Source organism: Oncorhynchus clarkii, chromosome 20 (genome assembly GCF_045791955.1).
Source record: "Oncorhynchus clarkii lewisi isolate Uvic-CL-2024 chromosome 20, UVic_Ocla_1.0, whole genome shotgun sequence".
Lineage (NCBI taxonomy): Eukaryota > Metazoa > Chordata > Actinopteri > Salmoniformes > Salmonidae > Oncorhynchus > Oncorhynchus clarkii.
In genome coordinates, this window is record NC_092166.1 from 58,789,098 (window position 1) to 58,800,402 (window position 11,305).

Consider the following 11,305-nt stretch of genomic DNA (forward strand, 5'->3'; position numbering starts at 1 on the left):
TGGTTAAGAAACATGAGTAATGGACATGAGTCCAAAATTGAGATTCTTGTCTTTTTGAGATGCAGAGTAAGTGAACTGTGGTAAATCGTATTGATTGGACATGTTTTGGAAAGGCACACACCTGTCTGTCTATAGAAGTTGAGAGACGACAGTACATGTCAGAGCAAAAAAAAACAAACAAGCCATGAAGTTGAAGGAATTGTCCATAGTGCCGAGATAGGATTCTGTTAAGGCACAGATCTGGGGAAGGGTACCAAAAAATGTCTGCATTATTGAAGGTCCCCAAGAACACAGTGGCCGCCATCATTCTTAAATGGAAGACTTTTGGAATGACCAAGACTCTTCCTTTAGCTGGCCGCCCGGCCAAACTGAGCAATCAGGGGAGAAGGGCCTTGGTCAGGGAGGTGACCAAGAATCCAATAGTCACTCTGACAAAGCTCCAGAGTTCCTCTGTGGAGATGGGAGAACCTTCCAGAAGGACAACCATCTCTGCAGCACTCCACCAATCAGGCCTTTATGGTAGAGTGGCCAGACGGAAGCCACTCCCCAGTGAAAGGCACATGACAGACAACTTGAAGTTTGCCGAAAAGCACCTAAAGGACTCTCAGACCATGAGAAACAAGATTATCTGGTCTGATGAAAGCAAGATTGAACTATTTGGCCTGAATGCCAAGTGTCACGTCTGGAGGAAACCCTCCTCCATCCCTACGGTGAAGCCTGGTGGTGGCAGCTTTGGAGATGTTTTCAGCAGCAGGGACTGGGAGACTAGTCAGGATTGAAGGAAAGATAAAAGTAGCAAAGTACAGAGAGATCCTTGATGAAAACCTGGTCCAGAGCTCTCAGGACCTCAGACTGGGGTAAAGGTTCACCTTCCAACAGGACAACAACCCTAAACACAGCCAAGACAACGCAGGAGTGGCTTTGGCACAAGTCTCTGAATGTCCTTGAGTGGTCCAGCCAGAGACCGGACTTGAACCTGATCAAACATCTCTGGAGGGACCTGAAAATAGCTGTGCAACGACGCTCCCAATCCAACCTGACAGAGCTTGAGATGGAAGAAACTCCCAAAATACAGGTGTACCAAGCTTGTAGCGTCATAGAAGAAGGGTCGAGGCTGTAACCGCTGCCAAAGGTGCTTCAACAAAGTGCTGAGTAAAGGGTCTGAATACTTATGTAAATGTAATTTCATTGTTTTTATATATTATATATTTGCAAACAATCCTAAAAAACCTGTTCTTGCTTTGTCATTATGTGGTATTGTGTGTTGATTGATGAGGGGGAAAAATATTTAATCCATTTTAGAATAAAGCTGTAACAAAAAGTCAAGGGGTCTGAATACTTTCCGAATGCACTGTATGTTAGGGCGGAGAAAGAGTTGTAGGAGATGAAAGCGGGAGACAGGGCAAGTGATGATGTTGCATCTTCAAACTTGGCTGGGAAAGTCCTTAGTGTCCTTTTTTTTTGGGGGGGGGGTCGATTCCATGGATCTGCTGTGTCATGATGCAGTGTGTATTATGGTCACTGGAGGGAGTGTCTCAACCACGGACACGTTCTGCGGGTTGAGTCTAGATAGATTTAAGAGAACAGCTCATAAGGGTTAAAGAGGGGGTGCAGGGGTGAGTCAGCATTTTTCACACAACCCAGAGAAAGAAACGGACCAAGCTAATGACTATGGTCCATTTCTCACTTCTTCAAAGTGTGCACTCATTCACCCCCCATGCATGGATTTAAAAGGATTGAACTGGACCCTCTTTGATTGGAGTGGTGTAAGGCAGCTTCCACCATGTCTTCGCCCCCCCCCCCCCCCCCCCCCCCCCCCGGATGTGAGGAACATGGTGGAAGCTGAGTGAGGTCAGAGGTGATGTCACAGCACACTGTAGATTCAGCTAATAATATGACAATATAACTGATCAATAAAACTGAAGAATCATCGTGAATATTTTATTCTCTGTTCAGAACCCCAGCAATCTCAACAATCTCTCTAATCTATTTGTTTTTTCATCTAATGCATTTCTTATCAGTTTCTTCACATAAAACGTATCTCAGACAGATCAACCTGCGCATTAAATATGGAGTCAGCCAGCTTGAGGTCGCTCTTTGAGTGTGAGTGAGAGGGAAGAGCTAGAGGGGGGGGGGGGGGGGGCGGGGTTGGCTGCAGCGTGACTTAAATATGCTGCAGCATCCAGCAGGTTGTGTCTTTCTGTCTCTCGTTCTCTCCATCGCACGCACGCCTGCTCTCTCTTTATTTCTCTCTTCCTCTTTCCTCTCTCTGCTCGGTAGCTCGCTCCTCTTCTCTCTCAGTCTGCATCCTGTAGCCCTGCTGTGCAGTCCTCTCTCCTTCTTTCGCTCTCTACATCACTCTCTCTACAGCGCTATTAGAGAAGAAGTCACTGACACACACACACACAATCTCTTCCTCACACACAGTCTCTTCCTCACACACACACACACACACACACTTCGTCTCTCTCACACACTCTGTGCGACCAGCCCAGCCAGCAGGCCCGTTTCGGAGCAGGGGAGCCCAGTAGAGACCTATCCCAGGATGGATGTACTGATGAGAGGGTTCAGCATGGCTAAGGAGGGGGTGGTGGCCGCAGCAGAGAAGACTAAGGCTGGGGTGGAGGGGGCAGCCGCCAAGACCAAGGAGGGGGTCATGTATGTAGGTAAGTGTTTGTGTGTGTGTCTGTGTGTGTGCTTAAAAGGGCTCCCGTGGGTGCACCAGTCTGGGACAGTTACAGTGAGAAGTGAGAAGAAGGGGAGGTGGTTGCCAAGGAGCAGAGGCAGAATACTGCAGAACTGGTGCAGAGAGAGAGAGGGAGAGAGAGTGAGGAGGAGGAGAGGGGGAAGAAAGAGAGAGAGCTGGGGTGTGGTGGAGACAAGGATGGAGGAAAGAGTAGATGGAGAGATAGGAAGACATTGAGTGAGGGAATCAGAGAAAGAGAGGAGGATCAAGAGAGTAGACTGCGTACATTTCTATGAATAAGAGTCAGAGAAAAATAAATTAGCGGAGAGTGATGAGCAAAACGAAGAGGAAAAATGAGTGGATGAGAGGAAGAGAGAAAATGGGAGGGAACTAGACGAGAGGAGCGGAGAGAGGGAAAGATGTAGTGTGACATTGGGGGATAGTGTGGCGGCACTGCAGCAGTTCACAAGAGCGCTATAACATGTTATAATCAAGATAAGACCATGCCAAGGCTGCTACCACCAGGTCATTAGATAGGTTCCAGTACTGTGAGAGGGGATTCTGTGAGGGGATTCACCAGTGTGTGTGAGTGTATTTGTGTGTCAGAGCTCAAGGTTAGCCTGTGTGAGGGCCAAAGGGTTTGGGGTAGGAACAGGGTATGCATGCTGGCACGCGCGCACACATGCGCACACGTGCACGCACACACGCACGCACGCGCACACACATGCACACACACACACACACACACACACACACACACACACACACACACACACACACACACACACACACACACACACACACACACACACACACACACACACACACAGACCCGTCATTCTGACAGTTACAGCTAACACTGCAGAATATCAAGACAGACAGAAAAACGTGATGGACCTGATGAAACGTGTGTGTGTGTTTTTGTATTATTTGTGGCTGGGGGGCGGGGCATCAGGGACATGGAGCACTGCAGCAATCCTCTCTCTTCGCCCCCGTGTGTGTTGTGTGGTGTGTATGCGCATGCGTGTGTGTCCTCACGTGCTGCTGGCTAGTGTGTGACCATTGATGACTAACTACTTTCCTCCCCCTTCAGAGTATATGCCCTTTACAACTAGGGAACAGAGAGAGGGAGTGATGGGGAGAGACAAAGAGAGGGGGGGGGCAATCTTTAATGGCTCAATTCAACATTCATTCATAGCCAAATCAATGCCAATTTACAATTAAAAGCGAGAGAGAGATACAGAGAGGGGGGGGGATGTTATGTCATAGAGCTAGCAGCTTAAAGATCAACAGATGGAGAAAGAGAGGGAGCGAGATGGATAAAGCCAGAGTAGGGGATAGAGAGGGGAATGGCGAGTGGTGGATAGAGGTAGAGGATAGAGAGGTGGACAAAGAGGAGCTGTAGTTAGAGAAAGAGAGAGAAATGTATTCAGTGGATTGTAGAGGCTCAATGTCCCTGATCGCCTACTGCATCTAATCTATCAACTGAGACTTCATGACCTCCGCAGAGTGTGTGTGTGAATGTGTGTGTGTGTGTGTTAGCCCATTAAAAGGAGCAGAGCCGGTCCAATCGGAACGAATCAAGTGTGGATTATTACTTCTATCACAAAATGCAAAAGCAGAATGCACCTCCTCGCTAACAAGGTCGTCCACTCAGAGCTTACTGGAGCAGAAGTGTGCGTGTGTCGGTGTGTGTGTTCTGTCCTATGGAGCGTACGGCCGTTTCACAGGTCATTGGCTGAAGAGGAGCGCTCTCTCTCTCTCTCAGGGGTAAACCCTGCTAGTAAACCTTACAGCTAAAACACTGCATTTGGTCCTTGGCCTGGATAGTGTAGACAGACAGACAGGTCCTACGCACATACAGACAGACACACACGCAGTCGGATATGCTAGATAGAGGCCGTACCCAGGAGGGGTGCTCCTCTGACTCAGAGAAGGAAGCTGTGTCATAGCCACGCTGCAAATGGGTGTGTGTATTGGTGTATGTCTGCTGCAGTACTGCGCAGCTCGGCACGTGGCTCACAGACTACGGGGAGCGTGCAGAGAGAGAGAAAGAGAGAGAAATAGACCGAGGTGGAACGAGAGGGGAGAGAAAAAAAGAGGAAGCGAAATGGAGGAGGAAGCGAGGCATCTGCAGTTCTGAGACTGTGGAGGAGAGAGAAAGGGGGGGACGAGAGATAGAGATAAAGCGAGAGTGTGCATCTCCAATGAACTGTGTGCTATGGAAACGTGTGTCATGTATGTGAAAGAGATATATCATTATTCTGGTTTTGTGCTGGATTTGCTCATGCATCATCCCTATAGGCTCCCTTTCTCTCTATACCCCTCCCACTCTCTCTATACCCCCTCCCTCTCTCTTTTTCCCTCTATCCAGCTGGTTGCATAACTACTATTTAATCAGCCTAGGAACCTTTCATACTGTAGCATCAGAGAAACACTGTCTATGGAGGAGCGTACTTATAAGATAATATCATCCATTTGGATTTTACAGAGTGTGACATACAGTATGCTGCTGAATTCTACACTGCCACCTCCAGTGCTCTGCCTGCTACTACAACCTCACCCAATAAATGAGCAAAAAAGAGAAACGTCCTCTCACTGTCAACTGCGTTTATTTTCAACAAACTTAACATGTTTAAATATTTGTATGAACTTAAGATTCAAAAACTGAGACATAAACTGAACAAGTTCGAATAATGAATAATGTGTCCCTGAACAAAGGGGGGGGGGTCAAAATCAAAAGTAACAGTCAGTATCTGGTGTGGCCACCAGCTGCATTAAGTACTGCAGTGCATCTCCTCCTCATGGACTGTATCCGATTTGCCAGTTCTTGCTGTTACCCAACTCTTCCACCAAGGCACATGCAAGTTCCCGGACATTTCTGGGGGAAATGGCCCTAGCCCTTACCCTCCGATCCAACAGGTCCCAGACGTGAGATCCGGGCTCTTCGCTGGCCATGGAAGAACACTGACATTCCTGTCTTGCAGGAAATCACGCACAGAATGAGCAGTATGGCTGGTGGCATTGTCATGCTGGAGGGTCATTTCAGGATGAGCCTGCAGGAAGGGCAAAACATGAGGGGGGAGGATGTCTTCCCTGTAACGCATAGCATTGAGATTGCCTGCAATGACAACAAGCTCAGTCCGATGATGCTGTGACACACCACCCCAGACCATGACGGACCCTCCACTTCCAAATCGATCACGCTCCAGAGTACAGGCCTCGGTGTAACGCTCATTCCTTCGACGATAAACGTGAATCCCACCATCACTCCTGGTGAGACAAAACCGCGACTCGTCAGTGAAGAGCACTTTTTGCCAGTCCTGTCTGGTCCAGCGACGGTGGGTTTGTGCTCATAGGGGACGTTGTTGCTGGTGATGTCTGGTGAGGACCTGCCTTACAACAGGCCTACAAGCCCTCAGTCCAGCCTCTCTTAGCCTCTCTCAGTCTGAGCACTGATGGAGGGATTGTGCGTTCCTGGTGTAACTCAGGCAGTTGTTGTTGCCATCCTGTACCTGTCCCGCAGGTGTGATGTTCGGATGTACCGATCCTGTGCAGGTGTTTTTACACGTGGTCTGCCACTACGAGAACAGCTGTCCGTCCTGTCTCCCTGTAGCGCTGTCTGAGGCGTCTCACATTGCAATTTATTGCCCTGGCCACATCTGCAGTCCTCATGCCTAGCATGAGTTATGAAGTTTTCATAACTGTAACCTTAATTGCCTAGCGTCTGTAAGCTGTTAGTGTCTTAACGACCGTTCCACAGGTGCATGTCCATTAATTGTTTATGGTTCATTGAACAAGCATGGGAAACAGTGTTTAAACCCTTTACAGTGAAGATCTGTGAAGTTATTAGGATTTTTACGATTTATCTTTGAAAGACAGGTTCCTGAAAAAGGGAAGTTTCTTTTTTTGCTGAGTTTACAATACTAAACGGTCACAACAGATTTCTGTTTGCTGCACTCCTTCATTAACACAGTACTTCTTAGGCTGCGTTTATATAGTTAATCACAAAACTGATCCCTGATCATGTTTCATGGCATCCATTGCAATGTGATTGCAATATATTGATCTGTTGACATGTTGTGATGTCTCGCCTGTCCTCAGGTTCAAAGACAAAGGAGGGAATGGACGCAGGAGTAAACAAAGGTGAGACACACACACATTCTTGTGGGATCGGATTGATTTTTTAACTGACTGATCGATCTCTTTGTGCCAGTTGCTAACCGCGACCAGGCAAACATCGTCGGGGACCCCACTGCTGCCGGAGCTGACCTCTCGCAGGGTGGCATGGAGAACACCGGACAGGCGGTGAGTTACCATGACAACAGATGAAAGAATGATTGATCAATTAGTGACTGACAGGTCAATGTGAACAAGAATATTCAAGTGATCAACATACTAATTACTAGACACCAAACTTGACATTGTCATTCAGGTAGCCTATGAAAGCCCAGGCTTCTGGCATTGTGAGACCTTCAGTCAGGTGGCACAGCACCCTTTTTAAACGATTACAATAGAATGAGAAATACAACTAGGTTGAGCAACAACATGACTGGAGCATCAACAATCATAACAGTGTCTAAATCCTTCAGTTGGGCTCAGACAGTAGTGCTTTTGCCTGCGAACAGTCTGCTGCTTGACCACATGGTGCCGCTATTTAATACAGTACAGCAGCACAGAGACAGACGGTAATGACAGCTCCTCTAATGGCCAGTGGTTCAGAGGTCCAGGCAGATTAGGTTTGACGGTAGGCCTATAACTCACTCCATATTCCCAATATGAAGAGGTCTGTATTTTTCTGCTGTGTTGTGAATCGTGTGTGTGTGTGTGTGCGAAGGTGTGTTTTACTTTGTGTGTTGGCACCTTTCTGTGTGTGGCAGCCAGTTTCGATGTCCTACTGTTGTGATCCTGCGATGCTGTTGTGTTGCGATGCTATTGTGTGTGTGCTGAGAGTGTTGATATTGTGTGTTGATATAGATTCTATTTTGTGCGCTTACGTTGCAATTGTAGCAGTGCTGTGTTGACGTTGTGCTGCTAACCCTTTGTTGTTATTGTTGTGTTTGTTTCCTCTACGTTCCATTGGTAGGAGGAGCCTCAGCCTGTATACGAGGTGCCTATTGGGCAAGAGAGAGAAGGGGGGTTCAGAGGTTATAGGTTATGGCGGGGTGGCTGGCTAGGGAATGCTGCATGATTCCGCCTAACATAGATCATCCCTAAGTGCACATATCATTCCTAAGGGGGCTTTCAAACACTGACTGCCTAGTGTGCTGTTAGGACCTGGGGTTACATTCTAACCCTGTTTTAACCCTCTCCTAACCCTCTCCATAACCATGTCTAACTGTGCTCTACTTCAGCTAGGTGTAATATAGATAATGACGCTGCATCTCTGGTGTAGCATATGGACATGCACTTACTCTGAATGGATCCCTCTGGTTAGGGTGCACAGAAAAAGAGTGTAACAGAGTTTGTTCCTGTGCCATGCTAACGACTGCCGACAAAAAGAATGGCTTTGGTTGGTTGGGGCAACATTACTTCAGGTCTCAAGGAGGGCGCCATCACATCTACTCTGCTAGCTATGGAATGCTAACCTCCGCCTCATTAGACACTTCAGCTCAGAGACTGGGACTGAGTGGCCCTGTATCATACTTAACCCTGTCATAAGCATGACATAAGGGATAATGTGCTTGATGTAGCTGTAACCTACTGGGTTTGAAGCCACGGCGTCTGCACGCCGCACGATTGCGCTAGCCCAACGCACCAAAGCCTAGGTACCAGGTCTAGGAGCCAACACAAGTCTTCAGGTCTCAGGCAAGGTTACTCATCACATGAACATGGTTCACTGCTTGAGACCCTAGACCTCTCATGTCATCCCACCTTCCTTTTCTTCCTTCCCTACTCTTACGTAAACTCTCTCTCTGTAGGCGGAATATGGAGGAATGGAGCAGGGAGGAGAAGGAGAGGTAAGTGACAACGAACCACACGTTTTCTGTTACTTTCTTTATGCATAAGATGGTGATATCATGACATGATTGTTGATACTCCCTCTCTCGCTCACTCTCACTCACTCGCAGGGCTCTCAGGGCGGCTACTAGTCATTCCAGGGATCTCTTCTCCCCAGCCTTCCGTTTGGTCGCTCGCTACCCTCACCCTGCTGTTCCAGACTTCCAGATGTTCTACTTCTTTTTTTGTGACTTTATGGAACCAAAACCGATACAGACTCTTCCAGATACCCCCTTTGCCCTCCCTGATACCCTCTGTTGCTCCTAGCAGCCCCCTTCTGGCCCCCCTCTCCTGTATAGCTCCCTGCCTTTGTGTCGTTGTCGTCATGTTGTTCGCCCTAGTGTTATGTTCTCCCTATCGCCACCCAGTACTCTATCAAGAGGCCTGCGCACACACACACACACACACACACACACACACACACACACACACACACACACGTACACACACACACACACACACACACACACACACACACACACACACACACACACACACACACACACACACACACACACACACACACACACACACACACACACACACACACACACACACACACACACACACACACACGAGAGCTGTGATGATTATTCAGGACTACAGAACCACAGAGAGATGAATCGTAGTTTGGATGCTTGTGTGTGTGTCTCTGTTAGACGTGTCAGGTAGTAGGCCAGTTCAGGGGTGTTCTGTCCATGAGATGCTGCTGTAGGGACATGTGCAATGAATTAGAGAGTGTGTGTGTGTTGAAGTGTGTTTGGTCACACATGTAACAGGGTCATATTAAAACCAATTAACTAGCCGGCTTATATTGTTGCACTTGTTAAGTCAAGGGGTCTTAGGCATAGTTTACTGGTCTGTAACCTGATTTGATGTGTGCATCGATATGAGAAGGAAGCGTATGTGACCAGGTGTTGAATGTACGTGCGCCCAGGAGACAGCCACCTTACCTTAAGTCCAGGGCCAGCTCCTTCTTGACCTCTTGACCATCCAGTCCAAGTGGATTATTACTTGTTCAGATGGTGAAACATAAATATGTACAAAAACGAAACAAGAAAAAGGCATCCTCAAATAAAGAAGTTAACTAACACAAAGAAACAAACAAAAGGCCATCAGAAAGGCTTCTGGCCTCCTCTCTTTCTCCCAGACAGCCAATCACCCCAACTGGCTGCACCTGATGTTCTTTTCAAGGCTTAGCTCAGCACCTAGACCTGCCAGCTGCCACCTGGGGGTGTAGTGTGGGTGTATCCTAGATAGTGCGTTGCCTAACTGTGTGTTAACACCACACTACCCGGCATATCTAAACAATATGTCTTGAGACACGCCAGAAAGCAATACACATGTACTGTTAGTGTGTGTGAGAGGAAGAACGCCCCTGCCACCACTGGGAATCACATAACAGCAGGAGATATCAGTATACATAATACACTACAGTGGTTTTGGTCTAGCCTGGGTTTAGTCTGGCTCTAGATATGGCCTGGGTCGACTGGCAGAGTTGGAAGGGAGAAAAGCGAGTCAGAATGATGATTACTTGTGAAAATATGTTGTTGCCATAGTAATACCAAGCAATAGTCAGACAGATAGGTAGAATAGACGAGCATCACGCATAGGGAATGCTGGGAAATGTATATTCCAAATCGATTTTTGATTCCCACAAAAAATAGCAAATTTTCTACTGTCATTGGTCAACTGCTCCTGTTGTCAACCATCTCAGCCACTCAGAGGCTTCCTCTGCCCTGTCACTCAGTGTGTCCCGCCCTTCCCTGTGTCAGCAAGTAACGTTAGAGACTAAAACAGGTCTGCCAGGTGCAGGTACAAAGTGTGTGTCTGTCTCTGTGTGTGTGTCTGTTACATATACAGCAGGTCAGTCCAGCATCAGTGTCTGTATTATAGAGCAGGTATGTGTGTATTATTACTTTGAGGTCAATGGAAACTGATTACTGCATGTTGCCTTATCCAGCACTCTTATATTCACACATCACACACACACACACACACACACACACACACACACACACACACACACACACACACACACACACACACACACACACGTACCCGCACAAACCCACAATCCATACACACAGTACACTCATCAAACACACAGAAATAATACACACACACACTCACACCTTGTTTAAGTTGGCATCGAAGCAGACTTGCTGATTTTATAAACAGTACCAGTGAATTAAAGACAGTTTTGTTGAAATCCAAACTTGTGCCAGTCTTCATTTTCCCTTTTGAGTTATTACTTATTATGCAGTTTATAACAGTATGTATGGCCTACAGTATGTTACCATGGAGATAATGTGGTGCCATCCTGGATATTTTCTATGCTCTCTGCAAGTCTTAGCAATGTTTGGTGTGTGTGTGTGTGTGTGTGTGTGTGTGTGTGTGTGTGTGTGTGTGTGTGTGTGTGTGTGTGTGTGTGTGTGTGTGTGTGTGTGTGTGTGTGAGTGTGTGTGTGTGCATGTGTGTGTGTTTCTTTAACTATCCTTGTGGGTACCAGAATTCCTCACAAGGATAGTATAACAAGGAAAATTAGGTGGTGGGAAACCAGAACCGAGGAAACAAGGCTGCGCCCGGGGGACTTCAACGGATAGCGATAGTGAGTCG

At 47.4% G+C, this 11,305-nt stretch overlaps 1 protein-coding gene across 1 annotated transcript; it reads left to right on the forward strand.

The window, feature by feature from the left end:
* The first annotated feature begins 2,198 nt into the window (after window positions 1-2,198).
* LOC139376613 (alpha-synuclein-like) lies at window positions 2,199-10,904 on the forward strand. The gene is made up of 5 exons (XM_071119393.1): window positions 2,199-2,666; window positions 6,791-6,832; window positions 6,903-6,994; window positions 8,608-8,646; window positions 8,758-10,904. Exons 1-5 carry the CDS (start codon window positions 2,546-2,548, stop codon window positions 8,776-8,778), a joined length of 315 nt encoding a protein of 104 aa, XP_070975494.1. The 5' UTR covers window positions 2,199-2,545; the 3' UTR covers window positions 8,779-10,904.
* Window positions 10,905-11,305: the final 401 nt, after the last annotated feature.